Source organism: Mus caroli, unplaced genomic scaffold, assembly GCF_978045245.1.
Source record: "Mus caroli unplaced genomic scaffold, Mus_caroli_1 scaffold_7, whole genome shotgun sequence".
Lineage (NCBI taxonomy): Eukaryota > Metazoa > Chordata > Mammalia > Rodentia > Muridae > Mus > Mus caroli.
This window is the reverse complement of record NW_028227262.1, coordinates 60,837,677-60,861,915: the sequence shown is the minus strand read 5'-3', so window position 1 is coordinate 60,861,915 and position 24,239 is coordinate 60,837,677. Positions and strand designations below refer to the sequence as shown.

Sequence of the window (24,239 nt, the reverse complement as noted above, 5' to 3'; positions counted from 1 at the left end):
CATCCATTCATTCATCCATTCATGCATCCAATCCATCCATTTCACCATCCATCCATCCATCCATCCATCCATTCTTCCTTCCCTCCCTCCTTCCATCATTCCACTCACCCAGTCCATCCACGCATCCCTTCCTCTATTCCTCCATACACACTCATCCATCCATCCATTCATTTCTGTCAGCCTTTATTAAGGGCAGACTGTATACACTTCACTGGGATGTGGTAATTGACATTATTTGCTGTGAAAACAGGAGTAAGTAAAACCCAAGACCAGTGGCCAAGCCAGACTATCTGGAAAGGACAGAGATGGGAAGGCGGGGAGCCTAGTGAGGCTCAGGGAAGATCCCCTCAAGGACTGTCACTAGAAGTCCAGTGCAGACTGAGAATTGCCCATCAGAAACCAGGAAGTACTGTGAAAAGAGGAAGAGGCCCCTGTTGATTCAGGGGAGGGGAGGTGGGGGTGGGGACAGGACAAAAACCTCACTCTGAAGTCTAGGCTACCATGACGAGCTGCAACTTAACTGTTGTATATGAACTTGAAATGTGCCGTGAGTGTTATACCAACCAGCCTCTGTAACCCCCTTCAGGCATTGAAAGGTGTCTAGAACCATGAAAGAGGTCACAAGCCTAAGTGGTTGCTCTGGCAAAGGGTAAAAGCCTAGGAAAAGAAGAGACCTGGAACCTCACAGGGAAGGAATGGCACTGGAGAGCGTGAAGGGGGTGGAGCTTGGCTTTAGCCGCTGACCCAGAGAGGATGCTGGCCCAGCATTCCCAGCCTTTCTCTTTCTAGGACAGGAGGGGTTGTGGTTTGCAAGTGAATTGTTTTGCCCGGGCTTGTGTGCTAAATGCTTGGGCCCCAGCTGGTGGGCTGTTTTATGAGATGAAGCTTAGCAGAAGGCAGTAGTCGCTTCCTGTCCACCATGAAGCGAGTAGTTCAATCAGATTGCTCCTTTCTGCTGTCACCAGGATGATAATATACTGCTGTGCTGCCACAGGCTAGGGGGATCAAGCCCAAGTGACCATGCACTGAAATCTCTAAAATCATGAAGTCAAACTAAAGTCTCTTTCTTTCTTTGTCTGTATAGGTGTTTCATCACAATGATGCAGCCTAACACAAAGCCTGACTTCAGAGTGCTGACAAATATTTTAGCCTTTGTTGATAAAATTCCCTCCTGAGGGGAGTAGCGAATGACATCTACCCACTCTTCCTAAGGTTCCAAAGACAAACCAAAAAGGCAGTACGACAACAATTCTTAGGATTGAGTTTATCCGGCTTACTTATAAACATGGGTGAGAGGTAAGGAGTGTTGACGACCACAGAGCGGCTGCACTGGAAAGTTTTCTCATAGCATAAACTATGGCTTTCCCTCTTTCTTCCTCCTAATCTACACTAACCTATGTATTCTCTCCTCCCTGAAGTACTGAGGCCACGTGCAATTAGGGCTGGATTGAATACGCATGGCTAGGAGGAGGGGCTAGACACTCAGGTGAGGATCCAGTGACCCAGCTAAGGTCCTCCTCCTAGGAGGGAATGTCATCATCGGTCCACAGGCCTGACCATGATGAACTCTGGAACTTTGGCACAGATGGTCTCCTGAAGATGGCGGCAGTTTCCAAGCTTAAAGCTCACTGACTCCTACTGGGCAGTTTGCCTCTGGGATGAGCCAGGAATGCATGCTGGCAGGAAGTAGCCCCAAAGGCTCCACAGATCAAGACTCTACACTCTGAGTCCCTGCTGTGGACTGAATTGCATTCTCCAAAGGTTCCTGTGCTGAGGCTTTGATACCCACCCCACATGCATGTGATAGCATTTGGAGATGGGTCCTTAAAACCAAATGGGTCACAAGAGTAGGGTCCTCATATGAATTAGTGCTCCCAAAATTTGTGTCTCAATTTTCCCATCTCCCAAACAGGAAACAAGAAGACACTATCCTCTGTTTGTCTGTCTGTCTGTTGTTTGTTTGTTTGTTTGTTTGTTTAAAACCCACTGATAAAGCAGCGGGCATCGTTGGGAGGGAACCTAGCAGACAGATCACAAGAGTTTTAGAGGACATTCCAGTAACAAAATGTTCTGAATGGGACCTGACTTCAGTAAACTTCACTGCTCACCTCTGACCGACATAAAATCCTGGCAAGCAGTAAAAACCAAGCATCTTTAACCTAAAAGTCCAAATTACAACAAAATCTGAAGCTTTCTGAGCTCTGACATGTTACCACAAGTAGAAAATTCCACACCTGACTTCATGTGACAGGCAAGAGTCAAAACATGAGAACATGAAGCTAGCATGGAAAATGAGCCTGAGGCTCCACACACAAAGGGCTTGGGAAACAATGCACTCCGTGTTCAGACTTCAGTCCCACCTCTGAGTGATCACATTACCTGTGTGCACACATTCTAAAACATGAGGGGAAAACCTGACATCTCTAATGCTGCCTGCCGGTTCCAGGCATTTCAGGTGAGGTATATTAAACTTGAAGTGAAAGGAGCTGGGCCTGAGAGCACATGCCTGGGGCCCAGCACCCAAGAGGTGACAGCACATGCCTGGAACCCCAGCACCCAAGAGGTGACAGCCTCACAGCCCCAGCACCCAAGAGGTGACAGCACATGCCTGGGGCCCCAGCACCCAAGAGGTGACAGCACATGCCTGGAACCCTAGCACTGAAGAGGTGGCAGCCTCAGAGTCCCAGCACCCAAGAGGTGACAACCACACACCCAAGAGGTGACAGCCCCAGAACCCAAGAGGGTTCCCAACACCCAAGAGGTGACATCCCCTGCACCCAAGAGGTGACAGCCCCAGCACCCAAGAGGTGACAGCCTCTGCATCCAAGAGATGACAGCACATGCCTGGAACTCCAGCACCCAAGAGGTGACAGCACATGCCTAGAACCCTAGCACCCAAGAGGTGACAGCCCCAGCACCCAAGAGGTGACAGCACATGCCTAGAACCCCAGCACAAAAGAGGCGACAGTCCCAGCGCCCAAGAGGTGGCAGCACATGCCTGGAACTCCAGCACCCAAGAAGCAGAAGCAGGTTGGCAGTCTGAGGTCAACTTGAGTTACCTATCCTATCCACCTTATCTCAAAAAACCAAGACTAGGACTGTATGCCATCAGTGGCAGAGTGCTCCCCTATTACACACGGAGAGCACAACAAGCTTAAGGTTTTAAAGCTTTTTTTTTTTTTTTTTTTTTTTTTTTTTTTTTTTTTTTGGTTTTTCGAGACAGGGTTTCTCTGTGTAGCCCTGGCTGTCCTGGCACTCACTTTGTAGACCAGGCTGGCCTCGAACTCAGAAATCCGCCTGCCACTGCCTCCCGAGTGCTGGGATTAAAGGCGTGCGCCACCACGCCCGGCTGGTTTTAAAGCTTTAATGTAATATTGACCTCAGACTCAATAATGAACTTCGTGTTTTTGATTGTTAAGATGTTTTTAGATACACTTTATTATATATCTGTGACTAATTTACCTGCATGTATATCTGCAGCATGTGCATTCTTGGTGTCCACAGAAGTCACAAGGTATCAGTTTCCCTGGAGCAGAAGTTATGGATGGTTGCGAGCCACCACGCGGGTGTGGGAACCAAACCCAGGTCCTCCACAAGAGCAACAAGGGCTCTTAGTCACTGCGCCATCTCTCCAGCCCCTCCTGGGTTGACTTTTGAAGAAATGACCCATCTTTGGGACAACTCTGGGCCTCAGGGTAATGAGTTTGTGCTTGCAGCAGGACAGGAACAAGGGAGAGGGGCAGAACCTGGTATTTATAAGGGTTGGGTACAGACATGGAGGGGGAATGAGCCAAGGGTGTGAGGGGGCTCCTGTTGGTGGTGGCACCTCCCCTAAACTGGAATAGTACTCGGAGGTATGGTTGTGACAATCTGTGACAACCTGAGACAGAGGAGAGTGGAAAGGGCTGGCAGACAGATTTAAGGATGGAATGGGGAGAGGGAGAGATTTCCAACTTATTGTCTCAGAGGCAAAACCATCTTTGGTGGGAAAAAACATACACAGCGTTAAGGGTGCCTCTGATGGTAGACTGGAAGTTAACTAGGAGTCTTGAGGGCTTTTCTGAGGTAATTGGAATATTCTGAGCATTGATAAAGCTTTACATTTTACCAGTGTATGTACAACCAACACGCAGTCAGTATACACTTTGGGTCTGTGCATTTTATGGAAATTCTATACACCCTCCTCAAAAAAGCCCCTAAAAAACCAATGTTGAATTCAGGGGTGGTGTGGATGCTAGGGTACTCAAGAGGAAGGATGCTGCTTCTGACACTTTACTTTAAAATGTACCAGAGAAGTCCAGGTCACACTGGGTGGCCCCAGGGCTTTGGAGGCTAAGGAAGAGGATGGCTTTGAATCCAGAAGTTCAAAGCCAACCTGGACAAGGTAGTCAAACTCCATCTCAAAACAAAGCAAAACACAAGTAAGCAACGCAGATTGGGGCTGAGCTCATGGGAAAGTGCTTGCCTAGACAGGGGCTCCCTGAATGGGATTGGTGGGATCCATGTGAAGCTTGCTCAGTCCTGCCTGCTGGGTGGGTGGGGTTTAGAGTCACCTAAGAGACATACCTGCACGTGTTTGGAGATGGTTTAACTGTACTGTTCCAAGGGCAGAGTCCTTGGACTGAATAGACCATGGAAAGTGAGTGACAGAGCATTCACCTCTCCCTGCCAGGATGGACTGGATCCTCACACCATAAACCACAGTGAACTCTTCCTTCCTTAAGTCGCTTTTGTCAAGGGCCTTGTGGCAGCCGCGGGGAAAGCACAAAGGCGATGTCAGCTTCTTCAACTTACCGTGCTTTTGAACTTTTCATACTAGATATTGGGAAGAATGGAAGGTAATCTGAACCTTCAAACAGTCCGTTCGTAGCCTCCCCTCCCCCAGCCTTGGCTTTGATAATTACTGGGTGGTAACTCCTAATCTATTCTTCTAACTGCTGGCCTGGCTACCCTAGACACTTGCTGTTTCTCTTGGTCATGTATTCATTGTCCACATACATTACCCCCCACCCCCACCCTGTGGCAGTTTCCCCTCTCTCCTCCTTCTCCTTCCTCCTTCTCCCCCTCTTCTCCACCCACCAGATCACTCCTAACCTACCTCTAATCCCTCCAGTAATTGGCTGTAGCCAATTTTATTTAACCAATAGTTTTAAATCAAAGAACAAGGTTTGCACAACAAAAGCTTGTAAACAGAAGTCACTAGTCAGCCTAGACATTAGGGTGTTAGACATTAGGTTAGCATTACAATACATAGCATCAGACCAAACCTCTACAGCCAAGGACTTGGGTCATTTGGTAGAGTGTTTGCCTAGCATTCATGGGACCCTGGGTTCTATCCCCAGCACCACCTAAACCAAGCATGGTGGCACCCAAATGTCTCTGCAGCCTAGTTGTCATCCCAGCCAAATAGATGTGTCAAGAATGAGACTCTTAGCCATGCATCTTGGCACATTCCTATAAGTCAAGTACTTGGCAGATAGAGACAAGAAGTTAAGGCTTTCAAGGCCAGCTTCAGCTACAAAGCAAGTTCAAGATAAGCCTGGTGAGCTCCCTGAACCCTTGCCTCCTGACTATCCAACACCTAAAATTCCAATTCCTGTCAGGCATTGTTGTTACATGTTTGTAATAACAGAGGCAGGAAGATCACATGTCTGAGGTCAGTCTGGTTTACATAGTGATTACTAGAACAGCCAGGGTTACAAAGATGTGACTTGTCTCAGAACAAACAAAACTGGGACACCCAGCCGGGCATGGTGGCGCATGCCTTTAATCCCAGCACTTGGGAGGCAGAGGCAGGCGGATTTCTGAGTTCAAGGCCAGCCTGGTCTACAAAGTGAGTTCCAGGACAGCCAGGGCTATACAGAGAAACCCTGTCTCGAAAAAATAAAAAATAAAAAAAATAACTGGGACACCCTCCACCTCACTCCACCAGCGTCCTCCATATCCCCACATGATTTGTGAGAAAACCATCTTTCCAGTGTTTCCATGTCTCTTCACACCAACACTCTTAATTGGTGATTGGCGTGGGAGGGACCAGTTTATTGTGGGTGGTGGTCCTGGATTCCATAAGAAAAGTTGAACAATCCAAGAGTAGCAAGCTGAGAGGCAGCACCCCTCGATGCACCCTGTATCAGCCTCTGCTTCCAGGTTCCTGTCCTGACCTCCTTCCATGATAAGGATGTAGACAAATCTGATAAACCCTTTCCTCCACAAGTTGCTTTTGGTCCTGGTGTTTCATCACAGCAAAGATGACCCTAAGACACAAGATGAGTCTATTTCACTTTTTTTTTTTTTTTTTTTTTTTTTTTTTTGTGGTTTTTCGAGACAGGGTTTCTCTGTGTAGCTCTGGCTGTCCTGGAACTCACTTTGTAGACCAAGCTGGCCTCGAACTCAGAAATCCGCCTGCCTCTGCCTCCCGAGTGCTGGCTATTTCACTTTTAACAACCTGCTGGACTGTCTCCCAAGCAGCTGTTCTGCTCCCCCTTCCCCCACCCCCATCCCCCAGCAATGCTGCAGGACTTCAGCCAAACACTTGAAGGTCTCAGCTTTGTTTTAATTGTAGCTCTTCCGATAGGTGTGTATTGGCACCTGGTGAGGGTCTTAATTTGCTATAGTTACTGTTCTAGGCCCCCTGAATCTGCTCCTGTTCCCCACAGCCTTACCCCCTACCCTTTTCTATGAGCAGGACTATTCCCTAGACCTATAGAGCCTGGGAGAACATCCTGGATTGTCCTCCCAGAATCTCCCATGGTCCTCCTCACTTCCTTCAAGTTCAACTGCCAATCCCTCAGTGAGCAGTGCCCTGGACAACACACTTCAAACAGACCTGCCTGTCCCTTCTCTCTTCTCTCCTTTTCTCTAGTCTACTGCATTAGCATGATTTTTTTTGAGGTGTTGAGGATTAAACCTGGGGCCTTATTGCTCTACCAGTGAGCTATATATATACCCAGCCACTTAACACACTTTGGGGTTTATTCTTTTGCTGCATCCATCATCCATTATGTGTCTCCCACTCACTTAGGGGACACAGCCCAGGATCCCCTGAAAACACATCTGGGCCTGGCATGGTCACCTGGACTGAAGCTGTGGCTGGGGTGGATGCGCTGTGACCCTCCCACTGGGAAGGCAGCCTCCTCTCTGCAGCCCCCTCCTTGGACCCGGGATGGTGGCCCAGGCTGAGTACAGTCCTGAGACCATCCCTGGCGGGATCCAGCCTGCAGAGCTGCGATTACTCGGATTCATTCTTCATGTTAATGTGATGCCGGCTTCTTTCTGCCTTTTTAAATGCCATTTTTGTACTCAGGTAGTTCAAAGTTCTTTACAAACAGCTGGTAATTAATTCAACTTCATTAAGGCCAATTAATCCAGGATTAATTATAAACTTGCCCACAGGAAGTTATTATACTGTGCTCTTTGATTTGAGTTTGGGTGTTTAAAGATTCTTTCAGGAACAAGATGGAAATGTGCCTTTTCTCTAAGGGCCTCTACTGCCTTGATTTTATTAACTGTGTGCTTGCCTCGGTTTGTCCCATACTAACCCCGGAAGAGGTTGTCCCCCAAGCCTCCAGTTTAGCTAGCTGATATTCCAAGTTCTGGACATAATCTGCCAGTGCCACTGTGAGTCACAGATCAGATATCATGTCAAAAGCTGGTCCCACACCACTTTGGACCATGCCATCAGCTCCCGTCACTTCCTCCTGCAGAATAGACTGTGTCTCCAGAGCTAAGTGAGTCTGCAGCAGTCAGCATCTAGGCCTTGGCTGGCCTAGGAGCCTCCTTGCTTCCATTCCTCAGGGTCCCTGGGAAGTCGTTAGCCCTGCTTCCATGGGCCAGCCTGGACTCTGATACAACCCATTATCGTGTTCCTACCATCCTAGGTAACGATATGCTGGAGTACAAGAAGTCTCATCAAAGAAACAATGATAAACTGAGTGTAAGAGCCCACATCTTTAATCCCAGAACTGTAGAGGCAGAGGCTGGCAGATCTCTGTGTGTTCCAGGACAGCCAGGGCTGCATAATGTGAGACTCTGGATCAAAGAAAACAACATGAACCAAAACAAAACACACACACACACATTGGGCTGGCAAGATGGTGAGGTGGGTAAAGGTACCAGCCACCATGTCTGACAACCTAGATTTAAACCCTGCAGCCTACATGGTAGGAGAGACCACACACACACACAAACACACACACACACACACAAACCAATGCAATGAAAACGTTTGAAAACTAAAAAGATAAAAAGATATCAAAAGTAGAGTGGACTTGCTAAGATTTTTGGTTAGCCCATGTTTAACTTTTTGAAAAATTGATTTTCACAGCACTGGCATATATACACTCTTACCCATGTTAAATAAATGAGGGTTTAAGTCTCTCCACGTCCTTGCCAACAATGGTTATTTTCCTTTTGTTAAGTACAGCCCTCTGAGTATAAATGAGGGGAGTGTCTCAGTGGGGGTCTGAGTTTCACTGAGCCAGGCAGAATGTGTGGAGCCTCTCTTCCTGCTGTTTATGTCTTTTTGGAGAAATACCAAGTCCTTTACATGTTTTAAAAATTGTTATTTTATGTGTAAGAGTGCTTTGCCTACATGTGTGTCTGTGCACCACAAGGGCGTCCAGTGCTTGAGGAAGCCAGAAGAGTGTGGGTTTCCCCTGGAACAATTGTGAAGTGCTAAATAGATACTGGGAATTGAACCTGGATCCTCTGCAAGAGCAGCAGTTGATCTTAACTGCCGAGCCACCTTCCACCACCCTCCCAACCCCCATTGTCTCTTCAGTGATCTCATATTGTTCTTCGATGCCTTTAATTTGACAAAGTCTGACTTCCTTATCCTCTCCTTTGTTGACTGTGTTCTGACCATATTTAAGAAGGCATTGTCAGCCGGGCGTGGTGGCGCACGCCTTTAATCCCAGCACTTGGGAGGCAGAGGCAGGCGGATTTCTGAGTTCGAGGCCAGCCTGGTCTACAAAGTGAGTGCCAGGACAGCCAAGGCTACACAGAGAAACCCTGTCTCGAAAAACCAAAAAAAAATAATAATAATAAAAAAAACCCCAAAACAAAAACAAACAAACAAAAAAAACCAAAACCAAACCAAAACAAAACAAAAAGAATGCATTGTCAGGTGGGAGAGACAGTTCAGCTAGTAAGAGTGCTTCTTGCTTTTCTGGTGGACCTGAGTCTACTACATCATCCAGCTCTCATGGTGGGTCCGACACCCTCTTCTGGCCTCCACAAACACCTGCATTCACATGGCACACACATGCAACTAAAATTAAAACTAAAACTAAAGTCTAACAAAAAAAGGTCCGGGGCTGGAGAGATGGCTCAGTATGTAAGAGCACTGACTGCTCTTCTGAAAGTCCTGAGTTCAATTCCCAGCAACCACATGATGGCTCACAACCATCCGTAATGAGATCTGACTCCCTCTTCTGGAGTGTCTGAAGACAACTACAGTGTACTTACATATATAATAAAATCTTTTTTTTAATTTTTAATATTTTTATTACATATTTTCCTCAATTACATTTCCAATGCTATCCCAAAAGTCCCCCATAGCGCCCCCCACTTCCCTACCCACCCATTCCCATTCTTTTGGCCCTGGCATTCCCCTATATTGGGGCATATAAAGTTTGCAAGTCCAATGGGCCTCTCTTTCCATTGATGGCCGACTAGGTCATCTTTCGATACATATGCAGCTAGAGACAAGAGCTCCGGGGTTCTGGTTAGTACATCATGTTGTTCCAACAATAGGGTTGCAGATCCCTTTAGCTCCTTGGGTACTTTCTCTAGCTTCTCCATTGGGAGCCCTGTGATACATCCAATAGCTGACTGTGAACATCCACTCCTGTGTTTGCTAGGCCCCGGCATCGTCTCACAAGAGACAGCTATATTTGGGTCCTTTCAGCAAAATCTTGCTAGTGTATGCAATGGTGTCAGCGTTTAGAAGCTGCTTATGGGATGGATCCCTGGATACGGCAGTCTCTAAATGGTCCATCCTTTCATCACAGCTACGAACTTTGTCTCTGTAACTCCTTCCCTGGGTGTTTTGTTCCCAATTCTAAGAAGGGGCACAGTGTCCACACTTTGATCTTCATTCTTCTTGAGTTTCATGCGTTTAGCAGATTGTATCTTATATCTTGGGTATCCTAAGTTTTGGGCTAATATCCACTTATCAGTGAATACATATTGTGTGAGTTCCTTTGTGATTGTGTTACTTCACTCAAGATGATGCCCTCCAGGTCCATCCATTTGGCTAGGAATTTCATAAATTCATTCTTTTTAATAGCTGAGTAGTACTCCATTGTGTAAATGTACCATAATTTCTGTATCCATTCCTCTGTTGAGGGACATCTGGGTTCTTTCCAGCTTCTGGCTATTATAAATAGGGCTGCTATGAACATAGTGGAGCATGTGTCCTTTTTACCGGTTGGGACATCTTCTGGATATATGTCCAGGAGAGGTAATAAAATCTTTAAAAAAAAAAAAAGTCCATTGTCTATACATTTTAACAGTGATTCACTCCGTGTGTGTGTGTGTGTGTGTGTGTGTGTGTGTGTTTTGTAGTACTGAGGATTAAACTCATGGCCTCATGCATACTAGGCAAGTGCTCTACCACTGAGCCAAACCCCCAGCCCTTAGCTTGTTTTCCTTTGCATGTTTCAAGGTTCATTTGTATTGTAATAGAAGCCAGAATTCTTCTCCTCTTCCTCTTCTATGCAGTACAGTCTTGCCTTGAGTTTGGGGTCTCCCTGTTTCCATTTCCCAGGTGCTGGGATCTTAGGTGCACACCCCTGTGCTTAGATTGCTTTCTCACTCCCTTGAAATTTGCTCTTTGCCATGTTAATGGTCCAGGGCTAGGTTGTTGCTGGGTGTGGTGGAACATACCTGTGATCCCAGCACTTGGGAAGCAAGTCTGGAGGACTAGGAGCTTAAGGAGAGTCCCTGATGCACAGAGAAGTCAAGGCCAGCTGGAGTCCCCTCCCTCCATGTCAAAATGCAAAGAAAAAAATTGCTTCAAAATTTCTACATCTTTGTAAATCCTATACTTTATCCAGTTTTATGTTTCAAGTTTCATTCCATTGTGATTAGGGACATTTTATGTTTGACTTCACTATTTGAAAATGTACTAAGATCTAGGCTAGAGAGATGGCTCTGTGGCTAAGAGCACTTGCTGTTCGTGCAGAGAACCTAGGTTTGGTGCCCACTGGCCACACCAAGTGGATCACAAATACCTATTAACTACAAGTCCAGGGGTTCCAAAGCCCTCTCTGGCCTCCAATGGCACATGCACACATGTAGTGGGCATTTGGATAAGCAGGCAAATACAAATACACACACAACTAATTTTCCTCTTATATTTATTTAATTTTATGTGTATGAGTGGTTTGCCTGCATGTATGTATGTGTATCACATTTGCTCCCAGTACCTGAAAAGTGCAGAGGTCAGTAGAGGGTATTTGGCTGTCTTAGTCAGGGTTTCTATTCCTGCACAAACATCATGACCAAGAAGCAAGTTGGGGAGGAAAGGGTTTATTCGGCTTACACTTCCATACTGCTGTTTATCACCAAGGAAGTCAGGACAGAAACTCAAACAGGTCAGGAAGCAGGAGCTGATGCAGAGGCCATGGAGGGATGTTCTTTACTGGCTTGCTTCCCCTGGCTTGCTCAGCCTGCTCTCTTATAGAACCAAGACTACCAGCCCAGAGATGGTCCCACCCACAAGGGGCCTTTCCCCCTTGATCACTAATTGAGAAAATGCCTTACAGTTGTATCTCATGGAGGCATTTCCTCAATTGAAGCTCCTTTCTCTGTGGTAACTCCAGCTGTGTCAAGTTGACACAAAACTAGCCAGTACATTGGCCTAGATAGGGTTTCTATTGCTGTGATAGAGAGATGGCTCAGCAGTTAAAAGCACTGGCTGCTCTTCCAAAGGACCTGGGTTCAATTCCCAGCACCCACATGGCAGCTTACAACCATCTGTAACTCTAGTTCCAGGGGATCTGACACCTTTACACCGAAGCATAATGAACAAACAAACAAAACTCACCATGATAAAAGCAACTAGGAGAGGAAAGGATTTATTTCAGTTTATAGATTGCACATCACGGTCCACCACTGAAGGAAGTCAGGGCAGAAACTCAAGTAGTACAGAAACTTAGAGGCAGGAACTGACGCAGACCATAGAGGAAGCTGCTTGCTGTCTTGCTCTCCATGGCTTGTCTGGCCTGCTTTCATACACATCCCAGGACCACCTGCCAAGGAGGCAGCACCCTGTCCCCCCCAAACACAGTAGGCTGGGCTCTCCCATACCAATCACTAAGAAAATACACTACAGACTTGCCTACAGATAAATCTTACAGAGGCTTTTCTCTTCTCAAGTAGCTCTTTTTATTATTATTATTATTATTATTATTATTATTATTATTATTTGGTTTTTTTCGAGACAGGGTTTCTCTGTATAGCTCTGGCTGTCCTGGAACTCACTTTGTAGACCAGGCTGGTCTCGAACTCAGAAATCTGCCTGTCTCTGCCTCCGGAATGCTGAGATTAAAGGCATGCGCCACCATGCCCGGCCCCAAGTAGCTCTTAACTTGTGTCAAGTTGCCAATAAACTAGCCAGGACAGTATTGGATCCTTGGAGCTGGAGCTATAGGCAACTACAAGCTGCTTGACGTGGGTGCTGGGATCTGAACTTAAGTTCTCTGCAAGAGTAGCCAGATCTCTTAGCGGTTGAGCCATCTCTGGGTCTCCCTGTCCACACTCTGGGCAAGGCCTACCTTCCTCCACCTCACTTTACTTGCTGTAAGATGGTGCTGTATTGTTTGCTTCTGAAAGAGTCATAGCCATCAGTCAGGTTTGCACACAGGCACCATCTCCTCCCTGATGCCTTTCTTCCCAGGCTCTGAGGCTGCTCCAGGTGCCCACTCTGGGCTTGCATACCACCAGGGGATTTGTTCTTACACATTTGTTGAATGTTCTCCAACTCCTTGTAGGCTCATTGTCTTAGTTAGGGTTTTACTGCTGGGAAGACACACCATGACCACAGCAACTCTTATGAAGGAAAATGTTTAATTGGGGCTGTGTTTTACTTAGGGTTTCCATTGCTGTGAAGATACACCACGACCAAGGCAATGCTTTTGTTTGTTTGTTTGTTTGTTTGTTTGAGACAGGGTTTCTCTGTGTACCCCTGGCTGTACTGGAACTCACTCTGTAGATCAGGCTGGCCTCGAACTCAGAAATCTGCCTGCCTCTGCCTCCCAAGTGCTGGGATTAAAGGCGTGCACCACCATGCCCAGCTCCAAGGCAACTCTTATAAAGGAGGACTTTTAATTGTAGCTAGCTTACAGATTCAGTCCATTATTATTAAGGCAGGAAGCATGCAGAATCCAGGCAGGCATAGCATGGGAGAAGCTGAGAGTTCTATATCTTGTTCCAAAGGCAAATAGAAGACTGGCTTCCAGGCAGCTAGGAAGAGGGTCTCAAAGCTCACACCCACAGTTACACACTTCCTCCAACAAGGCCACATTTCCTAATAGTGCCCCTCTCTGGTCCAAGCATATTCAAACCACCATAGGCTGGCTTACAGTTAGTTTATTATTATCATGGCAGACAACATGGTGGTATGCAGGCCAAGATGGTGCTGGTAAGGTAGCTGAGAGCGCTACATCTTGATGGGCAGGCAGGAGGCAAAGCACCGACAAGCTTCTGAGACTTCAAAAGCCCACCCCACAGTGGTGTTCTTCCTCCAGCAAAGCCATACCAACTCCAACAAGGCTACACCTCCTAGTAGTGCCACTCCCTATAGATCAAGCATTCAAATGTAAGAGTCTATGGGGGGGGGCATTCCTATTCAAACCACCACACTCATCAAAGCTATTTCCTACCTGTTTCTAAGTGCACTATAGTGTCTGGTCACACTGTTGCTAACAACTGCTTATTGAATGGATGAAGGTACAGTTGTGCAGGTAACCAGTATATCACTATGGAACCCAACAGATCATATTTTCTGGTTTATTGTCTCCCCTGAGGTGTGGGATCAGATGAATATGACACAGGATTTCAAGCCTGAAGTTCCAGTTCTGATGATTTGTTGTGTATTCTTGCTTGGGCCAGTCCTTGGATTTCTTTAGCCTGTAGATTTTTGTTCTATGGTGTTAGGAGGTGACCCCACCACAACCAGTAAGATGGCCGAGTCCTTCTACTCTGCTTATATAGGTGCAAAGTTCTTCAGTGCTGGTAGTCTCAAACTCTTGAGAGCGACAGTCCGTGGGCCAGACTGGCAGAGCAAGAGGCTTACACCTTCAGTTCTGAGAGCCAGGGGCCCGTTGCTCCAGGCTGTAGAAGCCAGAGGCTTCCAGCTCTGGGCACTCAGGTTGGCAGCTCATCACTCTTGGTTTAAATTACCTGTGGCCCCTGTACATAGCAACTGTTGTTATACACAGCTTCTAGCAGGAAGTGATGCCTGCTAGCTTTACAGTTTCTAAGTAGGTCAAGTGTTGGGACCCTCAACTCTTACAGTGTCTGGTGTTATAAATGTTGACCCTTAAAACTTAAAGCTCCAAGCTGGGCGTGGTGGCGCATGCCTTTAATCCCAGCACTTGGGAGGCAGAGGCAGGCGGATTTCTGAGTTCGAGGCCAGCCTGGTCTACAAAGTGAGTGCCAGGACAGCCAGGGCTACACGGAGAAACCCTGTCTCAAACAAAACAAAACAAAACAAAAAAAAAAAACAAAAAAAAACCAAAAAACCCTTAAAGCTCCAGGCTGGAGAGATGGCTCAGCGGTTTAGAGCACTGACTGCTTTTCTGAAGGTCCTGAGTTCAAATCCCAGCAACCACATGGTGGCTCACAACCATCCGTAATGAGATCTGACACCTTCTGGTTAGTCCTAAGACAGCTACAGTGTACTTAGATATACAGAGGGAGCAGGGCTGACTGGTGTGAGCAGAGGTCCTGAATTCAAATTCCCAGCAACCACATGATGGCTCACAACTATCACAAACATCAGTAAAGCTACAACGTACTCATATACATTAGATAGATAGATAGATAGATAGATAGATAGATAGATAGATAGATCTTAAAAAAGAACTTAAAGCTCCCTGTACTGGAGAGATGATTCTACAGTTAGAAGCACTGGTGTTCTTACAGAGAACTCAAATTCAAATCCCAACACCCATATGGTGGCTCACAACCATGAGTAACTTCAGTTCTAGAGGATCTGACATCCTCTTCTGATGTCCTTAGGCACTGGTATATTTACACTTGCAGGAAAAACACCCACACAGATAAATAAAATAATAAAATAAAAAGACTTGCCAGGCAGTGGTGGCACACACCTTTAATCCCAGCACTTGGAAGGCAGAGGTAGGAGGACTTCTGAGTTCGAGGCCAGCCTGGTCTACAGAGTGAGTTCCAGGACAGCCAGGGCTACACAGAGAAATCCTGCCTTGAAAAACCAAAAATAAAAATAAAAATAAATTTAACAAATTTAAAAGGACTTGTCACTCCCTGGAACTTGTCTAGCACTCCCTGCCTCTGGCTTCTCTGCTGCCAGTCACGTGCCATTTCTGTTTCCAGTCACTCTAGAACTCTCTAGCTGCCTTTCATCACAGTCTTCACTGCTACAGTCTCTAGGCTTGTCTTCTTCATATTACCAGCTCAGCCCACAATACTATTAATACAGGTGGAAAGACCGAGAAATCAAACAATGGGCCTAAAGTTGCACCACAGCTACACATTGCACAGCACAGGAAGGTGTCTCCTGGTTGACTTAAAAGTGAGGAAAGTGAGGGACACAGGAGGCAGAGGCAGGTGGATTTCTGAGTTTGAGGCCAGTCTGGTCTACAGAGTGAGTTCCAGGACACCCAGGGCTATACAGAGAAACACTGTCTCAAGAAAAAAAAAAAGTGAGGGACACCTGCTTAGAGAGCCAGAATGTTGAGAGAGTAAGCAAGAGTGTTTGCCGTCCTTAGCACAACCCTTCTTGAAAATGAAGCATTAAATTTGGACTATGGCAAGGTGGATTGTGAAAACAAACTACCATATTTGCACCAATATCAGAGTAGTTGCTTATTCAAATGAAGGACCATAGTTTCACCATTCACAGGCAGCTTTTGTTCACCTACATGGAGACCTGCACCCACTCCAGATTGGTGAAAATATCTGGTCAGAGTATGGTGGTAGCACCTTTAATGCCAGCAACTCAGGAGGCAGAGACAGGTGGCGGCCCTGGAGTTCTAGGCCAGGCAAGGCTACACAAACACATCTTCTCTTTTCCTTCCTTCCTTCTTTTTTTTTCTTTAAAGTTCTTTAAGGTCCTTATTGGGCATATGGTGACCAGAATTATGGCATGAAGTGTTTGAAAAGTTTTGGCTGGAATGGTGCCTTCAGGATCTAGTGTATTCTGGAAAAAAATGGGAACAGTGGTTGGCTAAGCAGCTTCCTCGGGGCATTCTTGTCTAAATAATTCGGTGAGCTTGGGAGAAGTTTGGGCAGCTGCTTTGCTGATGATTCTCTCAGGACACCCAAGCACCTGGGGAAGATTTAACATCTGTCAGTGAAGAAGTTAACTCACCCTGGCACAAATATGTTATTCTAAAGAAAAAAAATAGGCATTAAAAGAGGCGTTTATAGTTAAAAACCTGTCATTCACATTAATAGTGCTTAAGTACTTAAGCAGTTCTCAGTCAAATGTGGCCAGGGCAGGAAATGTTTGCCCTGGGGGAACTTACCCTGTGACACAGACGGAAGTTAGTGGGCGAAACTCAGCAGCCTTGACCAGCGTAGCTTTTAGCCAATAGAAAGCGAAGCCTTCTCGCTTCCACCAATGACATATTGATAGGGGCGGGTCCCGGAGAGCGGCCTAGTAACGGCCGCGTGGTAACCCAGGCGCCTGGCTTGCGGTAGTTCCTACCTCTCCACGCTGGTTGTGTTCCTAGATACTCGGCAAAATGAAGATTGAGGAGGTGAAGAGCACCACGAAGACGCAGCGCATCGCCTCCCACAGCCACGTGAAGGGTCTGGGGCTGGACGAGAGCGGCCTGGCCAAGCAGGCGGCTTCGGGGCTCGTGGGCCAGGAGAACGCGAGAGAGGTGGGCGTAGGGCTTGTGCGCGAGGTGTGGGCGGCGGGACCAAGACCCACCAAGATCTAAGAAGTAAGGATCACACTAGCGAGCAAAGGCTGCATCCTTTGCGGGTCACGGCACGCAAATTAGGCCTCACCGGAAACGCAGTGGAAGGCTGTGCGGTTAAGTATAGAATTGACTAACTTTTCAGAGTTGATATGTGTTCTTTGGGCCTGGGAAATGATCTGTTAAGTGGAGCGGTGAGGACTGTCTGATCTATTCCCCATCCAAGCACTCCAGCTTTTCCAGTTCAGTCTTCCTAAAGTCATGCCAGGTCTTTCGATCGGTTCTCTTTTGCACATGAAGAAGTTAAAGGTGGGTTAGGCCGCTTAACCACCTGCCAGTTTAGCAGTAATGAGGCTGGTATCTCTCTCCCCCTAACCGCCATCAAATCAGTATTCTTCCCATTTCCTCAGCCTCCTCCACTCTGAACTCTGCAGAGGCTCAGTGTCTACAAAAACTTGCTTTTTACATGTGGTGAAGACTGCTTTCTCAGCCTCTTGCACACAGAAAGTGCCAGCAGCAAAGAGCATCATCTATCCAAAAAGGGAAATGTTTGACCCTAGCACGCTTGCATCTTTTCTTGCAAGCAGGTAATAGCAGTTTAATGCTTTCTATTGGCCAGGCAGCTTTGAGTTTATTGTTTCTTATTTCATTTCTGTCCAATAAACCTCACTTTGGTCTGATGCTATCTGGACATACAAAAGCATTGACATATTTTCACAGTAAATCCCAGTTTGTCTAAATTCCACGGTTAACATTTTACAGTGATGTGAACACTTGGATTCAGATGAGTACAGTGACTCATAGGGGTTGTAGTCTGAGGCCACTCACCTCAAGTGAAAACAGCCAGGATATAGACTGGAGTGTATGTGACTTCAGAGTCTGCTCTAGACCTGCCTCTGCACCCACACCAGCAGCCTCTGGTACTCCATATCTTACCCTTCCTATTCTTTGAATGTTATCCGGTATTTATTTTTGTTTGTTTTCACGACAGTCTCACTATGTAGCTCTGGCTGTCCTGGGACTCTGTAGACCAGACTGGCCTTGAGTTCACACGGATCCGCCTGCCTCTGCCTCCTGAGTGCTAAGATTAAAGGTGTGGGCCATTACACCTGGCTTCCTTAGCTGATATTTCTTTGTTTCTTTTCCTGTTTGACCAAATGTGCGCAAATGCAGCGCAGTCATGTGACTGCCTTGGTGCTCTGGTAGAGGTCAGAGGTTCTTTCCTTCCACCATGGGATCCAGGGATTGAACTCAGGTCCTCAGGTTTACAGTGTGAGTGCTTCTCACCCACTGAGCCATCTCACCAGCCCTTGCCAGTTCTTTTATTGGGTGGATTCATAGCATAATACCCTTTTTGTTTAGATAATGCTGCTGTAGTCAAACTGGCCTGGAATGCACAGCCCTGCGGCCTTTGTTAAGTACTAGGTCTGTGCTGGCCCCTGCCTGCCTCAACCTCCCCTTTCCATTCTGTTCACTATACTTTGGCTGCTGCAGCATGTTGTCGCTTAGACATACCAAACTTATGCTTTGGTTATTTTGAGTTTGCAATTTTTGCCTGAAATGTAGATTTCTTTTTCTTTTTTTTTTCAAGACAAGGATTCTCAGTATAACCCTGGCTGTCCTAGAACTCACTCTGTAGACCAGGCTGGCCTGGAACTCAGAAATCCGCCTGCTGCTGCCTCCCAAGTGCTGGGATTAAAGGCATGTGTCACTACTGCCCGGCTGAAATGTAGAGTTCTGCCCAGGGCTTCAAATGTTACATACAATGTATGAGAAAGTCCCTCTCCACCTCACCCCCCCCTCCCCCGCCCCCCAGCCTTCGGTAGCCACTCAGCGTCTCATTGTCTCATTACCCTTCTCTCTTTGTGGCAGCAACTATGCGGTGTGAGCTGGAGCACGTGGCTTTGCTGCCTCACCTCTACCGCTCCACTCCACAGCATAGCACTGGTATCACAGCTGTCTCGTGTCAAAAGAGCGTGCGAGCTGTGTGGATCAAGCCCTGAGCTGGTTCCACCATGAAGCATTTAAGACTGACTGTTTCTTTCTGTTTTGTGCAGGCATGTGGCGTCATTGTAGAATTAATCAAAAGCAAGAAAATGGCTGGAAGAGCTGTCTTGTTGGCGGGGCCTCCTGGAACTGGCAAGGTGTTCGTTCATTTTCTCTTTCTCTTTTTTAAGCTACCCAAGAGAATGATATTGATGTTTAAGCTCCATTGAATTCATGTCTTAACTAGTCTCTGTCTAGCTAGACTAGTTAAATGAATGGTTTAAAAACCAATGTGCAGTTTTAATACAATTTAGCATATAAAATCTATGGTCTAAAATTAAAATCACCCTGGCCTACCTCCAGAGCAGAGGTAAAGTCCTTGGAGGGCCCTTTAAGAGATGTAGGAAGATTGGTCTTGCAGGGAAGGAAAGGGCTTTCTAGGCAGGAGACACCGTGTTGGAGATTTCGAGTGGACACCCACTTTGTATGTGTGTGTTTGTTTGTGCATGCTTGTGCACACACTTGCACATATGCACCACAGTGCATGTGTAGAGGTCAGAGGACATCTTTTAGGAGTTGCTTTTCAACTTCCGTTGTGGTGTCTGGAAATCAGACTCCATGCTTGTGTGGCAAGTGCCTTTACCTACTGAGGCATCTTGCTCACCCCACCCTACCCCACCCCACCCCACTTTTTTTTTTTTTTTTTTTTGAGACAGGGTCTCTCTCTTATATCCCAGCCTGGCCTCAAACTCGTTCTGTAGTGAGGCTGCCGTTGAACTGCTGCTCATCCTGCTGTTACCTCAAGTGCCAGGATTGTAAGTGTCAGTCACCATGCCTGACTCGGTGGGACACTCATCAGAGTCACCAGAGTACCTAGTCTGAGCCTCAGTTGTTCCTCACAGGGCCCACAGAGACCGGGCACCTGGGCTTGTGTGTGCTAAAAATAGGCTCTTGCCTTCTTTCCACACCTCACCCCCCACAGTTTTTAAGTCAGTGGTGAGAGAATAACTAATTCCCATCTGCTTGTCATAGCTTATGTCTTGCTCCCTGCCTTTCCTCTCTGCCCAGTTGTTTTCCTAAAGTGCATTGGCTGGAAGTCTTTTATAGGCTTGTCTGTGGCAAAGGTCCTGTTCTCCTTGTTTGGTGGTGGTTTGAGACAAGGTAGCCCAAGTTTGCCTCAGACGTGAAGATAAAATGCATGTCTCCACTGTTGTCAGTTGGAAATCCTCCTGCCTCATCCTCAGAGCTGGGATTATAGGCATGAACTGCCAGGCCTAGCCTTGTCCCTTTGTTGAGAACACTTGTGCTGGGTACAGTACTCTGTCCGTGTTTCTTCCTTGGTTATTTGTTTAGAAGTTTGGTGTGAGTGTTTCCTTTAGCAATTCATTATGCACTTAACAAGGTGTATATATATATATATATATTTTTTTTTTTTCCTCCCTGTCTTGATGTGAATTGTGCTTTCTTAAACATCAGTATGCTGTCTCTGATCTGTTCTGGAACATCCTCAGCTCTTCCCTTTACCCATTTTCTTTGTTGAAGTAGAAGTTGGAATGTGGAATTTCAGCCTACATTTGGCATCCTGGGTGCTAATGGCTAGACGTGATGCTGAAGGCCTCCAGGGCCTTTAACTGGAATAAATAAGGAGCCATCCTTTCCCACACTGTCAGTTGGACTAAAGTTGAGAAGTGGGAGGAGTAGGACTGACAGACTAGTGTGGTCGGCTCATCTGTGCCTTATAACAGGGGAGATGATTCTATTTTTTTTTTTTTTGACATTTGCTATTTCTTTATTTCTGAACCATTTGAAAATGGGGCTCCCTGCTCTTTACCACAGCATCTTCATCTTACTCTGGCCTGACTCCTCCTACTAACGAGAAGTTTATGTTAGCATTTCTTTCAGTTTTTATAAACTAAAAATAATTAAGTGAAAGGATTAGAAGCAGGAAGGGAAGCTAGGAAGCGGATGTCTCAGGAGCATACCTTTCAAGGAAGGTGTGGGGAGTCCTGTCCGCTGCATGGGGGGTTCGTGTTCAAGCTTAACTGATGTGTTTTGCAGTGCTGGGGGTTGACCCCAGGACACTGAGCTATCCATCGGAGAAAGGGTCTCACTGACTTGCTCCACGGTGGTAAGAAACTCCTTCTGTAGCCCAGGCTGGCCTTAGGTTTTTGTGTTTTCTTGTCTAAGCTTCTCAAGTAGGTGGGATTACAGGCATGCACCTTACTACTCAGTAGGAGTATGCCTTTGAAAATAACAAAATTGATGTTTGTTTTGTTTTCTTTTGAAAAAACGACAACCAGCCAGCCTGGAGATGGCACAGTAGGAAACTGTGCTTGAGGGTCTATTGGTAGCACTTACCTCTGACCCAGGTGCTCAGGAGGCCAGGACAAGAGGAGCAGCCAGTCTGCTAGGATCAGAATTTGCATCTGAGATCCTGTCTCTGACGTTGAAGTGGAGATGACTCATCAGTTTAGGGCACCTGCTGACCTTGCAGAGCTGAGTTTGGTTTCAGCACTCACAGTGGGCACCTTACACGGGTCGGAAACCCCAACTCCAGGGTTGGATGCCCTCTTTGGCCTCTGTGGACATGTGAATACATGTAGTGTACTCACAGACACACGTGTACACATTAAAACAAAAGGTAGAGAGTGACTGAGGATGATGCCCAGGGTCAGCCTCTGGCCTCTATCTGGCCTCTACACACAGGTACACACACACACACACACACACACACACACACAGTGACTTGTAGACATGCCATATGTATGATATGTAGAAAAGTGGGTTCTTCAAGTTCTTTCAGCTTTTTCCTTTTATTATAAACTTCAGACTACCCGCTGTGTATATGTCTAGGGACCCTGGAAAGAGAAAGTCAAAACAACAACAAAAGCAACATCTCTGTGTCTTTACCTTCCTTTCATTTAGAAGAGTTGCTGTCCTCCACCATTTTGCTTTCTCCAGCCCAACACTACTCCCTCCAATGTCCCCCAGTTTCTCCGTGTAGCCCTGGCTGACCTAGAACTCACTCTGTAGACAGGCTGGCCCACAACTCAGATATTCATCTGTCTTTGCCTCCTGCGTGCTGGGATCAAAAGTGTGTGCCACCACCTCCCAGCACCACTGATATTTTTGAAACATCCAGAGCAGTTGGCTTTGTTGAAGTCTTCATGGCTGTCCTGTGGTACCTCTCTGACTCTTGCCTCTACTCCCAAAACTTGTCATTCTTTGTTTTGTTTTTTCCCCTTCAAAATTGGTCTTGGAGTGGGAGACACTATGTACCTTATTTAGAAAAAAGGCCCTCTGCCTTTTTTTTTTTGTTTGTTTTTTGTTTTTGTTTTTTTCGAGACAGGGTTTCTCTGTGTAGCCCTGGCTGTCCTGGAACTCACTTTGTAGACCAGGCTGGCCTCGAACTCAGAAATCCACCTGCCTCTGCCTCCCAAGTGCTGGGATTAAAGGCATGCGCCACCACGCCCGGCGGCCCTCTGCCTTTTTATTTGCTTGTGGAGTTGGGTATGGCAAATCTAAGAGAGTTCTTAGTTTCTTCAGACTGTGGGCTTCCTGAGAGGTTAGTGAGTGGCCCTGCTCTGTAGGTTTCTGGACTATGGGGTCTAGCACAGTTTGTATGTGTGTGTGTGCACGCACATGCACACACACACACACCAGGGGACTTAAACTCACTTGGAACTGGCACAGAACCAATGGGTTCATGTCTTGTACCTCAGGTAGATTCCCTGGTGGCTCATCTTTTTTTGCCTCTGTGGCCCTGTTTCTATTCAGGAGTGTCTGTTTTAGCGTTGTGTGTTGTCAGTGGCTACACTCTGCAGACTTTCATGGCGGAAGTTGTCGGTGGTTCTTGTATGTCTAGGTGCTTTGTGGACCCCTGGGGTTTTTGTGGAGTTGGTGCCATGTGGCTCTCGTATAAATCTTTTATTCCTCTATCCCTTTATTCTTTGTGATTCTGGGACAGTTTTCTCCAAGGAAGTATGAAGCACTCAGTCCTTGGCCTCACTTTGTGAGCATTTCTGATTTGATAAGCATGGAGGCATGTGTCGTCTGAGGAGAGATTGCTAGTGTGCCTGAAGATGAGGCTGCTTCCCTTCCTGCAGAGACTGGGCACATTTACTGTGCCAGTGCAGCTCCATTCCTGAAGACCTCACGCTGTTGACAGTGGGACGGGTGCTTGGACCCTAGAACATCGCCCTTCAGATGAGATTGAAGGAAACCTGCTCAGCCTTCTTTCCGGAGCAGCTTCGTGGCAGTCACGTGGTGTGCTCACACAGTGGAAAATAGGGCTCTGGGCAGTGCTTGCACCCAGGCTGTCTGGCCTTAAGTAACCTGTGTTTCAGTTTCTTAATCTATAAAATACAAACCAGGACCTGGGCACAAAGGTGCACGCCTGCAATCTCAGCACTCAGGCAGTTGAGGCAGGAGTACCAGGCTAGTCTGGGCTAGGAAATGTGTGCGGGGCTGGCTAGATGGTAATTTGTTACCATACCTACCTGTCAAAACCAAAAAGAAACCATCAAAACAAACACCAACAAAACAAAATGTCAAACCAGAGCAGGCGGATACAAAGGAGAGCGATACTAAGTAGAACGTGAAGCTGATGGCCTGCTGGGGGTCTGTGGGGTAGTTAGAGTGGTAGGCAGGAGCTCAGGGTGGGGCTTTCCTTCTAGGACCCTTCATCAAGAGCAAACTGGAATGTGACGCACTCACCTTGAGTGTTCCCTGTCTAATCACACCAAGCATAGCGATGGCCGCTTGTGAATTAGGCTGGAAGGAAAGGGGCTGGTGAAGTACATGAGGCCAAGGATGGAGAATTGAGGTCTGTGGAACTACTTCTGACAGAGTGACTGGGAAACAGGCAGAATTAGGGTAGGAGGTGGACAAGCTGGCCCTAGTCCTCACCCATGTCTCCTGTCAGAATGCAGTCTGCTCTATCTACCCTGTCGTGGTCCAGGCATCTCCTTGCTCCTAGAGCATCAGTGTTATGTTGTCTGCTCTGGGCTCACAGACTGAGGTGTGGGCAGAGGCAGTGCAAGATGTGTTCCCAGATGCTCTAGGGCTGAGAGGGCTGAGGAGGCTGTGGTAGGGAGGCACCTGCTGCCGCCGGCAGATGAG

At 46.9% G+C, this 24,239-nt stretch overlaps 1 protein-coding gene across 1 annotated transcript in view; it reads left to right on the top strand.

Moving 5' to 3' along the window:
* Positions 1–16,859: 16,859 nt before the first annotated feature.
* Positions 16,860–24,239, top strand: part of Ruvbl1 (RuvB like AAA ATPase 1) — a 32,918-nt gene continuing 25,538 nt past the window's right edge. The window contains exons 1-2 of the mRNA XM_085840357.1: positions 16,860–17,093; positions 19,190–19,276. Coding sequence (XP_085696483.1) covers positions 16,953–17,093; positions 19,190–19,276 — 228 coding nt within the window. The 5' untranslated portion in view covers positions 16,860–16,952. The remainder of the gene's footprint in view (positions 17,094–19,189; positions 19,277–24,239) is intronic.